Below are 21,239 nucleotides of genomic sequence, written 5' to 3'. Positions count from 1 at the left end.
AGAAGACCTTTCAGGAGTCGCATTTTCATTACAGGCAGTATTACAAAAACAGATAAAAACACCAGTGTGAAAGTGGCAACATTTCTATTTTTTCTTTCAACACAGATTTTGACAAGAAAAACACATTTTGACAAAAATTTTAAAAAAATGTATTTAATACAGAAAAAAAATATTTTAAATAATATGTCATTTTCTCATGATACATTCCTTTTAAAGGGAACCAGTCAGGAGAAAAAAAAAACGCTATTAACCTGCAGAATAATGTCATTAACCTGCCCGATGTCCACCCTGGCCCTGCCTGACAGCCCCTAGTGCTGAGCGAACTGTCAGTCAGGGCCGGGGGCGTGACGTAGAAGGAAGCTGATAATTTGACATCAATCTTCTAATCCAACAAGGCACTATGTTCACCTTCCAATGTCTAAGTGCCATTGTTTTTGGTGGGGGGGTTATTTTTCCTCTTTTACTATATATACAGTATGTTTTATCCATTGATGAATCTCCATACTCACCAGACTTGGTGAAGGTGAATGTGGAGAATGCATTGACCTCATAGAGGACATACTTGACGGGTTCATGTAGCCAAAACCTTGAGACTGAGAAGGATGGTAGGCACCCGGATGAACAGGGGCTGCATTTAGAAAGCAAATTCATAATTATATCATTACTAATTCTTAAAGTAAATGGAAAAAAAAACTTCACAATATCTGAAACCTGCATTAATGAATACTTACCTTCCGAGCTTTTTTTCCCAAAAAAAAGAACAATCTACATTTGACCCAAAGACCCAAATCTCTCTGACCCACTCTGCCCTTTAAATGCTCCTCTATTAGAACTGATCAATACATTTTTATTATATTTCCTTTTTTCCCCCAGAAAAGTTTTATTAAGGACCTTGTACTGTCACTAGATTTAAAATGACCATTTTTTCTTTTATTTTATTCTTGCTGCTCCCCGGATATGGAGCTTTATTTTATTTTTTGTTTTTGTGTTTTGTTTTTTTTTAATCTGCCATATGGTTCTAGAATATGGGGGATGTTATTTCAGTGCTAGTTTTTATGGTCTTTACTGAGGGGGCGTGGATCACTGCAGCCTAAAGACACGCCCCAGAGGATCCTGTCAACCACACCCCTTATAAAGACCGTACAGATTAGCACTAAATAAAAAGGCCCATATATCTGGAACCATATGGCGGATTTGAAAAAAAAAAAACTATAGGGAGTCGCAGAAATAAAAAAAAGAGAAAGAACTAGCCACTTTTGACCAGGTCCTCTTTAACTAGGCTGTAAATGTAAAAACAGGATGACTGTTCAATTTAATTTATGATGAAATCCACTGCTTACATCCAGATACAATCTAAATAAAATGATATTGAAATGTACTTATTTTATACTGATCCTTGGCCAGACTATACACTTTATGTACATAATGTGCATATATATTTACCTGTACAGCAAGGGCAAAAGTAACATTTTTAAAAGTAGATATCAAAGGATATTATTGGTCACAATAAAGACAGCAAAATCCTTCTTCAGGTGAAGACAACAAAAGATGTATAAAATAAATGTATTTTTATTTTATCTATACGGGCTCATAATTAACTTTCAAGATAATACAGTCTTTTTACAGCCACCAGTAGAGGGAGCTCTTGGCATATCAGGATAATCGTATAACAGAGTCATTTACACATTAGATAAATATTAGTAAAGCAAATTAAGATCAACTCCACACAATTAGAACAAACATTTCCCTTTAAAATACACAAAAAAATTTGTAAAAAATAAGAGTTTCCATTATCAACTTTTTTTTGTGCTTTATCATTAGGAAAGTCGTGAATCTTTTATTTTTCTGTCTTGATTATCTCTTTATACTCCTCCCTATAGTGTCCTAATTGGAAGAAGAAGTAGAAAATAGGGATGAGCGAATCGATTCCAGATAAATCAAATTTGCCTTGAAATTTAAAAAAAAAAAAAAAAAAGTATTTTTGGATTTGCCAAAAATGCCGGTCAGCTGCCATTTTGCCATTGAAAACTGGAATGCAGAAATTGCCGGGATTGGAATGGGGCTGTGTTATTATTATTTTTTTTCCTAGGTTTATTACAAACTGGGGTCTCTCAATAATGCACATTCAATTAGAATTGGATAATAATCATGCAAATTGATTTTTTTCTTAACAAATTTGATTGAATCGGTGAATTAAATTTTTTTCCGATTTGCTCATTTCCTGCCTAGTTACCATAATTTGTAATCAAGATATTCCTAAAGTTGACATTTCAATCCGTCTAGTATTCATTTTAGGTCATGATTTCCTGTCATCACGTTTTTTTACATTTGAAAGTAGACTTATCGCTGTGTGTGTGCGGGTGTCCACTAATAATAATGAGACTTTGTTTTTTTGCAGAGATTTGATGCACCAGTCATGAGAAATCCAATGTTGAAGGCTGGAAGTGCAATGGGGGTGACAATGCACTGGGAAGAATTAGTCCAAATGCACTGACACGCCCCCAGCGCACTTCCAGTCTTGTTTGCATATGGCGTCTATACTAGATTTCTCATGAGTGGCACATCGGATCTCTTCACAAAAAGGGGACAAGTACCTATACACACAGCCATATCTCTAGTTTCATATGTAAAATTGTGCTGCCAGGTTCCCTTTAACTGTTAATATAATATCTTATAATAAATAATACGAGTACGTGGAGACTTATATGGCTGTAATTATTTGTAGGAAAACCACATTGCGATGTCAGAACCTAATGACTATACAGAGATCATAGGCGCCACATAGTTTCTACTCATCTCTTCCCACAGAGTCAGGCTGCCATATGTATTTTAAAGGGGTTGTCCAGTATATTATTTTAAAAATAAAAATGGGCTGATGGGGGTATTAAGCTAACAAAGAATGGATATTCACCTATCCGACCCCCTTTGCCCCACTGCCAGTGACCAAAGCCTCAGTATGTCTCTTAACTTAATCTTTCAGCAGGGGACATCACATGACCGCTGCAGTCAATCAGATGCCAATGATCAGCTGCAGCCTTCACATTCCATCCCAGTTAGAAGAGACATGCCTTAGCGGACAACCCCTTTAAAGAATAACATATCCCCTAATATAAGTAGTGAAGAATCCTAAATTTCCATGATGACCTATAAAAATGTTTTCATTTTCTTTCCTTACTGACTTGTAATATTCTCATTATTATCCATAGATATTAGAAGACAGCACACAAGCCAGTATGTTATTTGTGAAGCTTTGCACAGCAGTCAGGTGTCACAGTGCTATTTAAGCAGCCACCCCATGTACAGTACTGATATTTATCAACACGCTTCCAAATCTCCGCCTGTACATTACGTTAGGAGAGCAAGGTTTGTTATCAATTCACTAGCTTCCTTTTTCTTTCGACAGCTTCTTTGAAGCAGGTCAATGTGTTTCCATAGCAACAGATTACAAACAAACCCAGTGTAGTCAGATTCTGTAGTTATTTAGTACTTTTTATTGTCTGTCTTCAGGGTAGGAAGAACCAGGGCCAGATTGAAAAGCAACTGATGAATGTATGATCCGATCAGTCAGATCAGGTTTGTCATTGGTCCTAAAGGTAGCTGTATACACAAAACAGTAGGATTTTTTCGTACTCAAAATGGTATGAAAAATTGTCTTATTTTTCATTATATATGCCTTAAGACAATCATTCTAAAAAGGAAAAAAACATATTTAGAAATTGTGAATAGTCTTTAAATGGAATCTGTCAGCAAGATTTCATCCCTCCAAACTATTTTTATGCTCTTGCAATGAGAAATCCAGCAATACCTGTACCTGCCCAGTCCATTCCTCCATTACTGAAAAATCAGCATTTGAATCGATATGCAAATGAGACTTAAGAGCTATGGTAGATGTGAATCCTTTGTCACTCTGGCTCTTTTACCCACCCAGCGCCACCTCCTTCTGATTAACTGACAGCTCCTTTGCTTCAAGTCACACAGCATAGAGGCTGTCAGTCAAGTAGGACAAAAGAGCACTGGGCAGGGAATAGAGCTGGAGTGACAAAAGCTTGGAAAATGCTTTTGTCACTCCGGCTCTATTCAAACCACTTTAGCCTGTTCATTCAAATGCAAATTTCTCTGTAAAGGAGGAAAGGACAGTCTAGCTAAAGGTATTGCTGAACTTGTATTTTCAAGTTCTACATGTGTCTATAAATAGTTTGGGGGTCGAAATCCTGCTGACAGATTCCCTTTAAATATAACTAGAGGACGTTGCTGTGCTCCATCTCGCATACGAGTTTCTTGAAACTAAAGATAGAATATTGCAAGGAGGCTGAGAAAGCGTGCTACTAAACAGAGTAGAGATGGGACGGTTGCATTAATTAACACAGGGTTTAGGTTTGTTACCTCCGTCCTCAGACGCTTTTGTTCCCTCACTGTAGTAAGAGATGCTAGATTTCATCTCAGACACTTCTGACCTGTCATCAGCCTGACTCACTCTGGCCGCCCCCGCGGTGCGGCACGACTGCCTGTTACCAAGACTAGCTCTATCTACAAATAGAGGAATACTACAGTGACCGACAGAGAAAAAAAAAAGGACACCGAGAAAGATGCAAACACTATGGAATAAATGAAGATGTGAGATACAGACTAAACACAGAGATGTATGCTATACTTGGCTATTCCTGAAGCACGAGGGGGCAGTGCATGACGCAGGGATTCACAGAGAGAATGGTGTACCATTCACTGCTTCTGACCATTTCATCCCAAGTCAGGCGACCAGCTAATGAGTATGGGAGTTTCTCAAATGTCCGCCTAGAGAAAATGTCAGTTGCTGTCCAGTAGTAGCTTTCTCTCCTCTCCCGATTGACCGAATTGGCTTTCGGTCAACAGCTTTTTCATAAATGTGTGCACTATGAATTTCTCTAAAATGTAACAGTTTTGCCTGGAGTGTTACTGTAGGCTATGTTCACACATTGCGTTTTTGCAGCGTCTTTTTCATGCAAATTAAAAGCTGCTCTTTACAGTACCAGAAGAGATTTCAGTAATCACAAAATAGGAAGATCCGGCTCAATAGACTGTGAACAGACTTTTATTCACAAAAAGTACTTGAAAGAGGACATGCAAAGTGGGCAGTACGGCTTAAATATAATGCGACAATGACGCGTTTCAGTGACTGCGCAGCCTTAATGAAGAATTCTCAACCGATACGCGTCGATATCGGATTCCATTTAAACTGTGCCGCCAACTTTGCGTGTCCTCTTTCAAGCACTTTTTTTTGTGAATACAAAGTCTGTTCACAGTCTGTTGGGCTGGATTTTCCTGTTTTGTGATTGCTTCACTCCTTGATACGGCCTTCCTCGAGCTCCAAACACCTTGAACGGTGAGCTGGATTTAATCTAACTAGATTTCAAAAATATCATACACATGCTCATTTCTTTTCTGACACTTTTTTTTAAATCTGCAGCATGTCAGTGTTTTTGCAGCATTTTTTCACCCATAGAAAGCAACGAGTAAGGGCAAAAAATGCTGCAAAAACGCTGCAATCAGTTTTTGAAGCGTTTTGATGAAAAAACGCAGGTACAGCAGGATGTGAAACCGATGTATTTTTGCGATTTTTCCAGGTATAAACCAAAATGTGCTGGTATCATTGCATGAGTATGGTTGTTAGTATTTTTTTTTATTGTAATTTGCACTTAATTTTTGTTTAAAGCAATCCTTTTGTTTCTTCCCTCTCAAAGCATGGTTTAATTGAATCAGTGATAATTAAATTAATGATATGTGTTAAAAGTAAACAGCCTTTTTTTTTGCAAAAATGTTTTATGGTTTCACGTACGCCTTGCATTGGTTGCCTAACACCTCGGATTGTTCATGCTTGGAAGGTGAAAGCAAAGCTAAACTTTGTGATCCTGAAAAATGCAGCAAAAAATTCAACAAATCATACAGTTAAATCGTAGCAAAAAAAAAGCAGCAAATAACACAGCGCTTTGGCTGCAGTTTTTTACTGCCAAGAGATCAGGTTTTGCCTTAAACAAAAATGCAATATGTGAATATGGCCTAAAAGTAATAGTCCTGTCTGAAACTCACGTCCACATTATTCTGGCTATTAGGCGACTCCTCACTGACTTCAGACTAATCTTTATACCCCAATGTCTCACATTTCCAACAAGGAGCTGCCTGGTGTAAGCGGGAAGTTGGACACTTCCCGCCAGATTGTCCTAATTATTATATTTAGTTGCTGGCAGTTCCAGTAGCAGGACAGTTTGTGAATAGCTATTTTTCAGGGAACTCCTGTAACGAAAGCGGATTGCCAAAAACTGTCCACCTCTTACATTATTTTGGTTGATGACGCTTCCCCTCCTCTCGCTTAACCCTCTGCACCTTTGCTGTCTTTCTTTGCATTACTGATGTTCATACCGTATCACAATAGAGCATATACACCAAAGTTGGCATTTCAACCACTGTTCGAAATGGTTTGCCCCAAATAACTAAAAGTCACAAACATGTATATAAAATTTGGTGCATTTGGGTCTCCAAAATCAGGAAATTAAATCTACTCCCACTAATATGTAGTCTAATCTATAGTATCCACTAAATCTCTCTTTTTAGGAGAAAGAATAACCCAAGCTTCTGTACCAGTTAACATACGTAGGCTCCGAGACTGAATATTGTCCTCCAGTGGGTCAATGTCGAATATGGAACCTGGATCAGTACGCCAAACCTTAAGGTCTTTGTTGGAGAAAAAAAAGTATGAGATGAAACAGAAGAAAGAAAATGAGGTGACAGTGAGCACAAATAATACAAGAAAAGAAATAAGAAATGGCAGAAAAAAAGAGACAGAGAAACATCAAGGAAAAGAATGGCAAAATTAAGACTAAGTTACAGTTGTGTCCACTTTTACCCTTATTTGAATTTCTAATGATAAAAGTTCAATACCTTATCACGATATTATGGCTAAACCCTCAAAAGGCTGAGGTTTACATCACATCAACCAGGCAGCCACATGCAGTATAACTTACACATCCCCCGACAAATTATTGTGATGTAATGTTTGGTACTCTTTTCAAATTTGGCCATTTTGCTCCACTAATGGTATATTACACTTTATAGTGTACATATAGTGGAAGTATTATTTAGGCACAGTATAGCAATAGGACATCATGGACGTAAAACTAGAAGGAACAAGGCGAAGAGGAAGACCAGCATCCCGATGGCTTGATACAATTAAGGTAATGGCGGGGAAGACCCTGGTGGACCTATCTAGGCTTGCTCAAGATCAATCTTCCTACACATCGTTGAACCATCAAGTCACGTGACAGTCCTATGGACAATGAATGGAGCAGATGCAGAGCATGTGCACCTCTTCTCGAGATCATTGAGGGTCATAGCAGTTGAACCCCAGGGAACATCAAGTTATCTGCTATTCTGGGGATAATGGATAATTCAATTATTGATTCCTTCATTGAGCTTGTTCCTTTCAAAATGTAATCGAAAGCTTTCCATAAAACTCACCTACAACGATTCCCGGTCGTCGGTCCATCTCCACTACATGGGGGTGGACACCCTTGTAAGCTGCATCGCTGACGATCTGTGAGTTTTTCCTGACTCTCTCTGTCACTGGATCATCCGCTACTGGGGTGAAGCCTCTACCTTTCGTCTTCTCAAAGTCTTCATGATATTTTATCTAAAAAAAAAAGTTGTCAAAATGGTAAGCAGTGGCCATAAATGATATCAAGACCTCATATGATGTGGAAGACTTTAAGTGTTTTCAAAACATTTGCAAAATTTCACATATTATTCCATGAGTTGTTTTGTCAAGTTGATAAAAAAATTTTATATATAGTTAGCCATTTCTTAGTTGTATCTGTTTTTGGTGGAAATGGGCAACAACCAATATGGTGGCTACAACAGATGTAGACATCTAGTATTCCCTGTTCTTTACAAGTCGAATCCACATAGTAATACAGTATTACATCATATACCCAATATCGCTGCAAAAGGTATCATAACTGGCATATATAGTACGTGTCTATGTAGGCCAGGTCACAACCCTTTAGGATGGGTTTTATGGGAGGAAAATTAGGAAATTTCCCATATACCCCATTCCCGAGGACATTCCAAAGGATTGGATCCTCAGGAGCAACCTGATGGTGGAGTGATAAAACAGTAAAGGGTTTGTACCAAATTTTAAAACTATCACCAATCCTAGGACAGGTGAGAATGTGCCGATTTCAACCTACTTTCTCATGCTCCATTTATTAGATGTTTTCTATATTTGTGTGGTATTCACTTGCTTAATAGTCTACGGTTTTGGATATTAAATGGGGGCTTCATTTCCAGTAGCTTTATCATATGTTATAATGGAAATTTCTTGGCTTTTTGGGAGTTTTTTCCTTGATTGTAAAATAAAATTTTCATTTTTGGATGTGCCATGATTTTTGAGGATCCATCTTTATTGTCTTTTTCTTCCTAACCCCACTGATCGATCTAGGTTAAGGCACCACTCCAGTGTTTTTCTTCATTGCAGTGCTAGAGTGGTGCTATCAATGCAAAATCCCTGATCGTAAAACTATACTCAACATCCAATGTCTTGAGGTCTTCCCTACACCGCTCTGGTCCCATGCAACCATCTTGTGACCGCAACTTCTGACAGACCGGAAGTCAGAGGTAACGGTCACAAGTCAATGATGCTGTCATAGACTTGCATTGAAAAGTGACACAAACTGCTGGAAACCGACCGAAGCGGGCAGATGACAGCAGAAGAAGACAGCGGACGGTAAGTATAAATGGAGGGGCCTTACATTAGTAGCACCACGCCAGCGCTTCAATAGTAAAAAAAAATTTGCTGGATTGGTGCTTTAACTTTGTCCAGCATAAAAAAATCCTGGAGAACACTGGGTTTCGTTTGGACACTGAATGGCGACATTATAGGCAGTTATAGGCGGGCACTATAAGGTAGCATTATTTAGATGCTGTATTGGGCCAGTATAAAGACATTATATGTACGGTATTGTTATAGTACTGAATGGTTGTACTGTGTGCTGACTGTATGGAAGTATTTGGCATTTTACAGAAGTGTTTTCAGTGCCAACATTTGGATATAAAGAGCAGAAGTATCTATATACAGTATACGTCCTATAGTAGCTGTAATGGTTTCGTGTGTTGTCACTTTTAGAAAAAGAAGAGAGAAAACAGATACAACTAAGAAAGTGTAAGGAGACTGAATGGTTTTGTTTTTTTTGCAATTTACACAAATAGACAAATCAAGGCATGATATTTCATGGAGATACAGGACATTAGGTGGTAATATTATATTATATATTATCAGTCTAGTTAGCATAGAACAGCAATATACAGTGCACTGTTTTATAAGCATACATTGGATGCAGTGTGGAGAAAATAATCTCATATTAACAGCAAATATTCACATGTGACAGTATATCCAAAGCAGTCATGCATGCACGCGATCACACGGCATACGTTACTCTCACATTGTGCCAGGTTCAGTTCCATGCAGGTTAATAATAAAAATTCACAAAACCAAGTTAATAGCATCATTTTATTGTGTTCTGAAATTATACACAAGACCTTTATTATATTATAAGAGAAATCTTGGAGTTTACATCCACAGTAGATATCGGTGGTGGCTACACAGCAAAGCAAAGTGCAGTTGTGTTCTGTAAACCTGGAATCTTCCTACCATCGAGATATGGTTTTGTGTTTCTCTGACATGCCTCAGCTCTGGAGTATCTACTATTACACTAGGTCGGCCCTTCATCTGCTGTAAGTCATTGCTGTATTTCACCTGGAGGAAAACGAGATGATATAAGGAAGAAAGGGATAATAGTAATAGAAACACAAGTCAGAAAAACAATCTCTTAGACGCCTGAAGACGAGGATGGTGCCTGCATGCCAATCAACCCTTTATAGCTTTACCTAACAGCTAAAAATGAAAGGGAACGTATCACCTCCAAAAAAATGCAATTTATCTGCAAATGTAGTGATAATCTGCAGGTAAATAGTGTTTAAACCCTGTATAACCGGTTTACTGAAACAGTAACTACAGGGAGAAAATTAGGTTTTATTATTACAGTAATTCACTTTCAGACTTTGTGGCAACGGGTGTGTGCAGCATATGTGTGCAGTGTGTATTCACCATGAGTGTGCGTAATGAGTGTGCAGCATGAGTGTGCAGCATGAGTGTGCAGCATGAGTGTGCAGCATGAGTGTGCAGAGCAGGTTGTTAATCAAGGTGCAGGGGCTATCACCGCCCTTACAGTGCAGGGAGAATATAACATAATTTTCTTACAATAGCAGCAAAAAATGGTTAATATGCTTTTTACCTGCAGATTAACACTATATCTGCAGGTAAATCAAAAACTTTGGAGATGAAACGTTCCCTTAAGGCTAGGGTCACAGGACTGTATTTTCTCTCATCTGAAAATATCTGTCCAATAATGCTAATCATACTCTGATCAGAGATTGATCAGTGTGTGATCACGGTGTGATCCGAATTTCTCGGAGGAGGAAAAGCTGGAAAAATATTTCTCCATCTTCTCCATTCGGTGAGTCAGGGAAAATCAGACCGCACTCGGATGTCATCTGAGTGTGGTCCAATTTTTTCCATTGACTTGCATGGCCGAGTACAATGCAAATCATGGAGGAAAAAAAAATCAGACATGTGCACGACCCCATAGAACAACATTGGTGAGTGCTACCTGATGTTCTGTCGAATCACACTCAAAGCGAAAATACGGTAGTCTGCATGAGCCATTAAAGGTAACTCATAGGACCAGACAAATTATTTAATAAAATTAATCTTTAAAGGAATGAGAGGCAATAAGTTATATTTATATATAAATGTGCTACAACTTTGCATAGGATCTTGACATTGTGCAATTTTTGCAGCATATTTAGCACCAGGCATGGTTTTCTAGAAAAAGGGCGTAATTACAAATGCAAAACTGAGCACCAAGTTGCGGCAAAAATTTAATAAACCAATAAAGAGGGGGTGTTAAGTTAAAGAAAAGTGTAACTGTACACCAAGTGTATCATCTAGGATGAGTGACAGTGTCAATGTTTGTGCATTCAGTCTAAAATTTTGGACAGGATTAGTGAATCTGTCCCAGAGCTCAAATGTGACCCTGGACATTCATCAACTTCTAAGTCAGATGTGATTGCATTGGAGACCTCTGTCTGTGCAAATCAATGCAAGATCCATCCTAAGATTGTTGAGCAATTAATAGAAAGAAAACCTTGATTTTTTTTTGCCTGCAGCCCAGCACTGTACCTTTCACATTTAAACATAAAATTTATCTCAAAGTGTCCAAAAGTTAAATTCCCAGTGCTTCCATCACTTAGTAATTCTCACCTATTCAGAGCTCGTTAGATTTCTGTCAATGGAAACCTCCAAGACAATTTACGGGCTGCCACCCAACCTCCCCGTCCCATCCCAATCTACACCTTGATCAATGACACTTGCCGAACTAATGTTCTCTTGGTTCTTTTTAACCCTCTCCATCTCTGGAGTAAGGCCAACAGATGTGACTTTACCAACCTTTTCTTTGTAATGGACCTGAAAATTCAGAAATAAATGTCAAAAATAAGGAAGGAATTAAGTACTGAAATCATTATCTATGAAAACGTCCAATGTGCATATAAGACCATGGCCAAACTGGTAAGACTACAAGTGGTACTGAATGTGTTAATGATTACGTGGACCATGAAAGATTAAAAGGATCCTACTGACATTTGCATAAGAATCTTTGCCTGAGGATATTTGAAGATTATCACGAATATCTTATTCATTTTGCCCTTATAGAGTCGCGCGTTCAAAGTTGGCAAAGACTCAAGATCAAAACTGAACCACCATGGCCAGCCGCTATGGAAGATTGGAAGCGGAACTCAAACTCCTCAAATTCTTGTCTCAATAACTCAAGAAAAAATTAATTAAAAGAGATGATGAAAAGAAGACAAAAACAGCTGCTTAATGCCAAACAGCACCAATTCTTATCCATGCGTTACTGAGATGCAACCCATGTACAGAAGTCTCACGCTGTTTAGAAGGAAGCAGCCATTTATTTCTAACCTTATATAACTCCATTAACTTTTTTGTTTCTACCCTCTAAAACATTTTTCCTGACCGTCAAGATAAAGAAATCATTATCTGTGAAAGGAAACATAGTGAACTGTATTGAAAATCTATGAGAAGACTCTTGCCGTGCTGAAATGTTCTTGGTTCCTCTTAGCTAGTTCCATCTCTGGAGTTATGGTGACGGAGGTTGCTTTGAACGGTTGCTCCTTATAATGAACCTGTTAATTGGAAGTTCAGGGATTAGATTGATGTACTAATTGCCAACACTCAAACACGTTTAAGACCTCGCGGATGGCTGGCCTCCTCCAAATTACAGTGGCCAATGACCACATGACTTTGTTTCCCAAACTCATAGTCTTTGGCCACTGTTGATGGGCAGAATTTCAGACAAATATAGCCGGTTGTCTGTGTAGTCTTACCCTAAGGCTATGTTCACACAGAGGTTTTCTTTATGTGGTTTTTGGCGTGGACTGCACTTAAATCCATATGAAAAAACTCACCTTTATCTGCTTGAAAAACCTTTCTAAGCATTTCAATTTGGCTCTCATTTTTTAACAAGTGTAAAAAAAAAAAAAAAAGCAACATGTCAGTTCTTTGGTGAGTTTTCCACATGTAAATCGTGGGAATATTGTATTTTTCACTCAGTTATTAATGTGTTGTTTTTTTTATAAGCTTTTGCAACAGAAACCACAACGTATTAGAATAACTCATATCTAAATTAAAAAAAATGCATAAAAAATGATGAAATGTGTGCCAAAAAACACAACAGAGCATCGTAAAAAAAAAGTGTGTCTTTACAAAAGAACACATTTTTGAGAAGCAGTTTATACACATGGATTTTTCTGGCTGAAAAATCCTAGTAAAAAACCCACTGTGTGAACATACCCTAAAAAAAAACTATAAGGTTGCTGATTGTTTCTTTTACATTGCTAATGTTTTTCTGGATTTCCTTAACCCTCTTGATTTCAGGCAGGTCTGGTATCGCTGTGGCAGGTCCAATATCTTCTTTATACTTCACCTGCAAAAAACAAAAGTTTATTTACCCAAAGAGCATTCCTACGGGTCATGGATTTGGTTCGAAAGGGATGGACTTTCTACACTAATTCACTTGTGGGATAAGGGCGAAGATAACATACAGTACTTTCCAACAATACTGCACGCAGCTCTGGACAGCAAGAGCCAAGTTTAGCAGACCCGCTCTGAAAGTTGAAAGGCTGTTTTTTCATAATTGCATCTCTTCAGAGGATGAGGAGGAGTGAGGTGAGCTAACTCAGTGGGCTAGAGAGAGCTGACTGGGATGTTAAGAGTTAACTCCTTTCCTGGAACAGAACTACAGCACACTCAGCCAGGGTCTGGAGACCAGACTCCATGGAAACGAGCTGTACAGTATAAAAGATAAAAGCTGTCATTGCATGAGAATGACTGAAGATAGAAAAAGCAAGTCATTTGCAAACTTGCTTATCTTCATGCTAAGCAACTAAAACAATTGAAGATTTTGAGAACACCCCTTTCAATGTCTCAAGCTTTACAGTTAAAAAGGTTGGTTAGTTTGAAAGAATCAAATTTTAGTTTACAGTGCAGTGTTATTTCCCTAGGACTACCAAACAAATGCCCTATCAGGGAAAAAAAAAAACTCATAATAGGAGAGAAAAGTGACTATGAATGACATAATAGCTGGCTCAGCAACAGATTTCAAAGGGTGCAGTGTAATACTACTTCCATAACTGATGAGCCAATGTGAAGCGCGGTAATAAAGATTGCGACATCTGTACATTGTTCAGGATTCCGTGGCTTCGGCCACATATCACTAGATGAAATTAAAAATTCAGAGATTCTTACTGCACTTATATTTTGTTGCGTGATCTTGACTCTCTCCATCTCCGGGGTTTCTCTGATGGACATGCCGGCACCTAGTCCCTTCTTATAAAATACCTAGGGGTAGAAGAAAAAGATTTGACAACGATTGCAACACTAGCCCTAAACACAGGAGGAGCGCTGTCGATCCATTTTGTTTTCTTGCACTACTCTTGGCCCAATAAGAGTAAGATTTTTTTTTAACGGGTGAGATACAAGCGTTTTGGTAAATGTGAACCATTAATGCTCAATTTACTGAAGACCTAAAGGGGTGAATAATGACTTGTGGTCCTTCTATGCAAGGTAGAAAGAGACAGATAAGGCTTCTTACTGTTAATTATTGGTTTACTTACAGAACTTATGGATTTTTGTGCGTTTTTGACCCTCTCTATTTCAGGAGTGTCGGCGACACTAGAGAATGTGGAACGCATTCTTTCAGCTTCATCTTTGTATCTTTTCTGCAACCATAAAAAAAAAAAAAAGTCTGAATGAAGATCAGCAAAAAAAAAAAAAATTAATGGAATTTCACATGTTTCCATTGAATTCAAAGGTAAATGCACTTTCAAAAAGTTTCAGTGAGGTATTGATCAATGTGTTATGGGAGAAGTGTCTCCTATCAATCGCTGAAACAAAGGGGTAAAAGTTTGGCGTGGTGGGATTAGTTGAGAATGCCTAAAATCTATGAAAACTTATCTACGGGGGGAGAGCAGCTCTTCGCTTCATTCGAGCCATCAGTGGGGCTTTTGGCACATAGCCCACAAAAGATCAAAATCTCTGACATGTTACTATCAGGGTTCATTCAGACAACAGTATTTACCACGTATGAAAAAAATGGATTGATTATTTTGATCAAACATTGATCAGAGTTTCATTAGAGTGTGGTCCAAGTATCATCAGTTTTTATCAGATGTGGAGAAAAAAAAAAAGTTTCTCCACCTTCCCCTTTCTGACAGACAGTCCGTGAAAATTGAGCCGCACTTGCATGTCATCTGAGTGTGGTCTGATTTTTTCACGGACCCACAGACTTGCATGGCCGATACTGATCCTACCCTCAGATCAAAATTGGATGTTGTCTCCAATATTTTCCTTGGAACACTTAGTGAAAAAAAAACAAAAAAAAAAAATCGGACAAGCACAATGTCAAAGGTACGAGTGCCATCTGTAAAAACCAATGAGATAACTGGATGTGTGAATGAGGCCTTGCAATCAAAAGTTTGTGAACGTGCAATTACTCTAAAAAGAAAAAGTCTATTTTGTCGGTATAGTAAATGGATATTTTTTAAATATTATACAGTCTCCCTTCTTTAAATTATCCAACCTTCCATTACAAATTAATATAAAAAAAATCAAACCAGATCTTAAAAGGAACATTTTATCTGAAAATTACCTGTTTTTTCTTTTAATTCTCAGATTATGGTCTGTATTAAAAAAAATCCAGTAGTCCAATATTGTCAAATTGGCCACAAAGGCTAATGCTAAACTTATATATTTCTGGCCTTGTACATGTAGATCGATTGCAATATACTGAGTAATTGGGTTATGAAGGAGAGCCTTTCTAGACATGCAGTGATATGGGCACAGGTCAGTGTACAGGAGGAAGAGGTGAGCTGTGACATCACTTATTGTGAATGGTGGATCCTGTGTTATCTACTGTATATAGAGGAGTTATCAGTCATTGTACAGGAGGGGGAGGAGGTGAGCTGTGACATCACCTATTGTGCAGTGTTAAAATAAAGTTAGTTATATGGGGAATGTTACAAAAATTCTGCTTTTTTTTCAAAGATATTTAATATGAAACCTGACTTAATAGGTAATTTCGGGTGAAATGTTCCCTTTAATGGTACAAATGTATCAGGTAAATAGAAATATAATATGTTGTACATTCAGTTTGGACCATGAGCCATCAGCCGGCTGACTTTACATTACTGTACACATCAGACAAGGCAGAAGTTACTACCTGGCTTGCAATCTCTGAAGCTCTTTTAGCTCTCTGCAGCTCTGGTATATCGGAGCCAACCTGCATTCCTTTCCCTTTAATCTCAGTTTCTAGATCTTTCTTATATCCTTTCTGCAAGTAAAAAATAACATTTAAGATACATGATGCCCTTAGGAGTTAAACTCCAGAAAAAGTGGTCACAGGGTACTCCTTTTTCATTTTTTCCCCAAATATAAATTATTAATACAGTTATTCATGTAGACATAGATCCTCCCTGTAAATGTATGTAGACATAAGTCAGGGGCAGTTATCAGTTGACGTGACTTGTAGCTTCCTGAGAATCAGGAGGCCCCTATGATGGCTTGTTTGTATGCCTAAATGTCCCTGAAGTCAGAAGATGGCGCTATCTAAGGTATTGTGCAATCTTGCCTTAAGGTCCCGTCACACATAGCGACGCACCAGCGATCCCGACAACGATACGACCTGGTCAGGATCGCTGGTGCATCGTTACATGGTCGCTAGTGAGCTGCCACACAGGCAGGTTTACCCAACGAGGCAGCAGCGATCCGTATAACGACCTCGGCGGTCGTTGGGACCTTGTCACACAGCAGCTATTCTGACGACTCACATCTGCGTCCATGATTTCTGAGTCGCCAACGAGGTCGCTCGTCGGCGTCAAACACAGCGATGCAGGCTGGCCAGCGGGACACCAGTGATCAAAATATGGCCCAGGACATTCGAGCACGATCAGTGACATCGCAGCGGGGGCCCGGTCGCCGCTATGTGTCACATGTAGCGAGATCGCTGGCGAGGTCGCTGTTGCGTCACAAAATCGGTGACGTTTCAGCGATTTCGCTATGTGAGACGGGGCCTTTAGGGACAGTGAGGACAGGGGTCATCTGCTTCTGGGTTTGGGTCCATAAGGAATTAAACTTTGTGCAATTTAGAATTAAAATAGCCAAAAAAAAACTTTGGTGTCTGAGTGGGAGGCTGATGTGCTGACATATTGTATTATTGTTTTGGGTATGTCTGATTATAATTCATCTTTAGTACTTCACTATTGATTTTATTGTTGTGTATTACATTGCACCAAATTACTATTGTAATTAACGATACATACATATATATATATATATATATACACACACACACACACACACACTGATCAAAAAAATAAAGGGAACACTTAAACAGGGATGTGATTTTAAGTGCTCTGTTTTTTTGAGCAGTTTATATATACGGTGTACATATATATATACAGTATATATATACACATACATACATGTTCCTATACCTACATGTTATCTTTACTCCTTGATAGTATTCTGCCATCTGGTGGCTACCTTACGTATTGCAATCTGATTTTCATCATTTTGTGTCTCTCGTCGTCCTCCTCTTCCTTTCATTGTTCCTTGATTTTACTTTTAGCTTTAAAATGTTATTTTTATTGTGTAGTTGTGCATTTCTATAAAATATGCATTATTTATATATATTTTCCAGATTTTTTATTAAATTGGAATAACACTGATATGTACAGTATATACTGTATAAAAAATACTGATATATAATATATATATATATATATATATATATATATATATATTGTTGGTAATTGTAAACCATCTGGTCCTAATTTACCTGAGATTTTTTTTTTCTCATTCATTAATTGCTAATAATTAAAGAGGTTGTTATCTTCAAAGATTAAAAAAAAACTCACCCATTGGATCAGAGCCGTTTCACTAATCTGTTGCCATCATCCCCTGCTGGCTTAGGGCTTCCTCTTCTGGCGGGTGGCATTACATGATTGCTGTAGCCAATGGCCGCTGATCAGCTGCAGCCTTGACCTTACAAACATTGTTCCTTCCACTCAGACAAAGTGCAAAGGTTGATATCACTATGCGATGCAACTGACTGGAAGAGTAAGGGCCCCGTTACATTTAGCCATGCACCAGCGATCCCGACAATGATACGACCCGGTCAGGATTGCTGGTGCATCGCTAAATGGTTGCTAGTGAGCTGCCAAACAGGCAGATCTCAGCAGCGACGCAGCAGCGGTCGTTACTTACCTGTCAGACGCGGCGATGATGACGTCCTCCACCCACGTCGCTCCTCGGCGCCAGCAGGAAGCCGCCGCCGAGAAATGGACCAGGCCGAACTCGCGCGATCACCGATAACCAGCGGGGAAGCCGGTTGGAGGTGAGTATCACATGTAGTGATATCGCTGCTGCGTCACAAAATCGGTGACGCTTTAGCGATATCGCTATGTGTAAAGCCCCCTTAAGTCAGGAGCTCAGCGGGGAAACATCAGCAGCTGGCCAGACAAGTGGTATTGGTCCAGTAGACGAGTCTGGGCTTTTTTTTTTTTTTTCTTACGTCAACTACAACCATTGAAAAAGCTTTTTATTAAAGTAATATGCAACACCTTTAAAATTTCCTTCTTAATTAGGAACATAAGTGGGTCCATTGAATTATCTACTTCAATCAACTAAATTGTACCAACCTGGCTCACCAATTCAGAGACCCTCTTAAAATGCTGTAACTCCGGTATATCAGCACCCACTTGCATTCCTTTCCCTTTGATTTCTGTTTCCAAATCTTTCTTGTATTCTTTCTGCTCAGAATAATAAAAAAAAACATAATATTTAACACAAAATTCTACGGAAATAAAGTTTTATTTAATCCGTAGCCCAAATTACCCTGTACTGAAACAAAGACATTTTTGTTAAAAAGGTTCCTTTGCTCTCCACAATCCCTACTTGGGCAGATCACAAAGTGTTCTCCAACTGGGACCCCAACGATCAACTGCAAACTGTGAGGAATCCTGAAAGTAAGTATTCGTTTCCACAGCAGCGCCACTGCAGGGGGAATTAGGCATTACATAGTGCCCATTCCCATCAAAGTACACTTTTTGCAACTGAACCCTACACTGGCCAAGTGATGGGAACCGGGAAAGGTATTTTTGTTGAACATAGAGACCCCTTCCATCACCCACCACTCAAAATTCCCATTGGATTTTCTACACTGGGCTACCCTTTTAAGCTTAGTGTCTATCTTACAGGTCTTATTTGTATGTCCCCACCAATCAGAAGATACACCGATGTCCTCTTGCTCACTGCTCATGTAGCCTGCATGCTTAAACTCTTCAGTGCTTCCAATTAAGGAACTTATATAATTAATAAGTCACTGCCCACACATGGTTATTGAGCATCCAGGGCTATGGCTTACCTCCCAAACTAGAAAAACAGGAACGAGGGACACACTTTTTTGACAACTAAGCTGCACTCCTTTTGATGCCCCTACAGTGCCCGCTGCACATTGATGCCCCAACCAATACACATCATGAAGCAAAACACAGTGTCCCCACATGCGATTACTGCTACACAGTTTCTCCATCCCACTGTCAAATTAAGTAAAATACTCACCATTTTCCCACATTGACTAGAGTAGATCTCTGCTCAGTTTCACATCAAGGTGAATGGTGGACCAGGGAGCTGTCGGCTCCCTGCTCCACTACTGTGTCCAGATATATCTGTCTTTTTGCATCCGGAGGAGTCAGAAACAGTTTAAAGAGGGACATACCACCAACTCCCTGAGACAGCTCCCAAAATCCAGGACTGACCCACTAGATTAGGGATAGTTGGGAGATATGGATATAAGAATGTGCGAGAAGATGGGAAAGCACAGCTGATAGTTGATGATCAGGTAGGTGACACTTGGATAGCCCTTGAAGTGGGCACCTCTACTCAGGGCAATAGATGCATCCCCAACTTTTGCCCATAGTATCACCTTACTTTAGAGTAGGTGACATGGTACCTATTTGGAACAAGTATTTACTACTGAATTAGGAAGTTCCTTGGGGTGGCTGATGACATCATAAGCTAAGTGCAGTAACCAGGTAATTAGAACAAAAGTACTGGTAACCAAAGTGGAGACTCATGTCTAAAAGGGGTTCCATACCTGCATTCATGTACAGCATATTGTCCAGACATATACCAGTCACTGGTATACTCATTGTTTCTCGTGTCATCCATTTTCATTGTACATTTTACTATTACTACAATTTGCTGTTTTCTGGGATAGATCCCAGCCTAGAATAGAGTCATTGCCTCATCTGGAAGACCTAATTTGTCCCAATTAAGATAATTACAGTAATTAAATGTGGCCTTTATGCAAGTATTATGGCTGGGAAGTAATTACAACAATTATAATCTAAACTCATGAAAGATGCACTAATCTTTTCCATTCCCTCAAAAGAGAAATATGTTATGTTACCTAATTAGATGGTCTAGATGAGGGCAATAAACCAGGCACAGGCTATGGGTGGCACGGGCTATATCTGCTGCTGATATCATGATGATTTATATCACTGTTCTACTCACTATTGTAAGTGCATTGTAAAATAATAATTTGCATTGGTTAAAGGAATAAAGCTGGGATAATATGCGCAAAGAGATTCTTATTCCAGTTGATCCCCGAAGTATTCTTTTTTTTTTCTAAACCAGCCACACAGTTCCAGACTGTGAAATACGTGGATGGTCAGGGTATGCCACCAAAATGGTGACAGATAAAGGTTTTTTTTTCTGTTTTTGTGTTTTTGTTTTTTTGTTTGCTTGTTTTTTGTTTGTTGTTTTTTTAAATCTGCCATGTAGTTCCAGAGATATGGGCTTTTTCATTCTGTGTACATTTTTATGTTGTTTTTTTTAACCAAGGGGGTTAAATTGGGTTCATAATAATTTTCTGGCAAAATTTGTATGAGCACATGCTACAGAAATCTATAATGATAGGACAAAGCAGCTTAAAAGCAGCTGTCCACCAAGTTATTTGACTTAACTGCATGTATTTGGAGATAAAACTAATTTTTGCGATTGGGTTTCATTAAAAATTTTGGGCTGTTTGGTTTTTAAAAGATCTTTTTACAGTCAACTTTTATGTGGTCTGTGGTCATAAATCAGCTGATGGGAGCTCATAAAAGAATAACAAACTCATTATACCGCCAGAACAAGCTCACTGATAGATTCTCAGATAACTCATTCTACAGCCAACAATGAACAAAGAGGATACAGAAGGCAAAGAGTGCAACATTTTTTAATGAAAGCAAACAGCAAAAATGATTTTTAGTCCTAATTACAAGCATTAAAATAAAATTTAAAAAAAAGTCCTTAAAAGTTGGACAACTAATGTGGGTTTGTTTACAGAAGAGTAAATCAAATATAATGGAAGAGAAACCAAAAACGTATCTAGTGATTGATCGGTAACATACATACCTCTGATGAGGTAAGGCTCTGAGAGCAAATGAAGCAGTGTCATGTTCCCCTTCTCCCCTGAAGAAGCTGGTATAACCAGTGAAACATGTTGGGTTTGGGACAGAGACATAGAACT

General features: G+C 38.6%; 1 protein-coding gene across 10 annotated transcripts in view; it reads right to left on the bottom strand.

Annotated features, from left to right (window-relative positions):
* Positions 1 to 21,239, bottom strand: part of NEBL (nebulette) — a 215,104-nt gene that overhangs the window by 9,910 nt on the left and 183,955 nt on the right. For 5 of the 10 annotated variants that reach the window (XM_073581833.1, XM_073581836.1, XM_073581835.1 and 2 more), the window contains 11 exons: positions 18,361 to 18,471; positions 15,882 to 15,992; positions 14,278 to 14,382; positions 13,910 to 14,002; positions 12,996 to 13,088; positions 12,196 to 12,288; positions 11,459 to 11,551; positions 9,677 to 9,781; positions 7,489 to 7,660; positions 6,625 to 6,705; positions 510 to 628 (listed from right to left, as the gene is read on the bottom strand). In XM_073581833.1, the coding sequence (XP_073437934.1) occupies positions 510 to 628; positions 6,625 to 6,705; positions 7,489 to 7,660; positions 9,677 to 9,781; positions 11,459 to 11,551; positions 12,196 to 12,288; positions 12,996 to 13,088; positions 13,910 to 14,002; positions 14,278 to 14,382; positions 15,882 to 15,992; positions 18,361 to 18,471 (1,176 nt within the window). Of the gene's footprint in view, positions 1 to 509; positions 629 to 4,383; positions 4,528 to 6,612; positions 6,706 to 7,488; positions 7,661 to 9,676; positions 9,782 to 11,347; positions 11,552 to 12,195; positions 12,289 to 12,995; positions 13,089 to 13,909; positions 14,003 to 14,277; positions 14,383 to 15,881; positions 15,993 to 18,360; positions 18,472 to 21,239 lie in introns of those variants that run through there. The other 5 variants (XM_073581843.1, XM_073581837.1, XM_073581840.1 and 2 more) reach the window with 5 other exon arrangements.

The sequence above is a fragment of the Dendrobates tinctorius genome, unplaced genomic scaffold (assembly GCF_039654945.1).
Source record: "Dendrobates tinctorius isolate UK_male_01 unplaced genomic scaffold, ASM3965494v1 ptg000070l, whole genome shotgun sequence".
Classification (NCBI taxonomy): Eukaryota; Metazoa; Chordata; class Amphibia; order Anura; family Dendrobatidae; genus Dendrobates; species Dendrobates tinctorius.
This window is presented reverse-complemented; position numbering and strand designations above follow the sequence as displayed.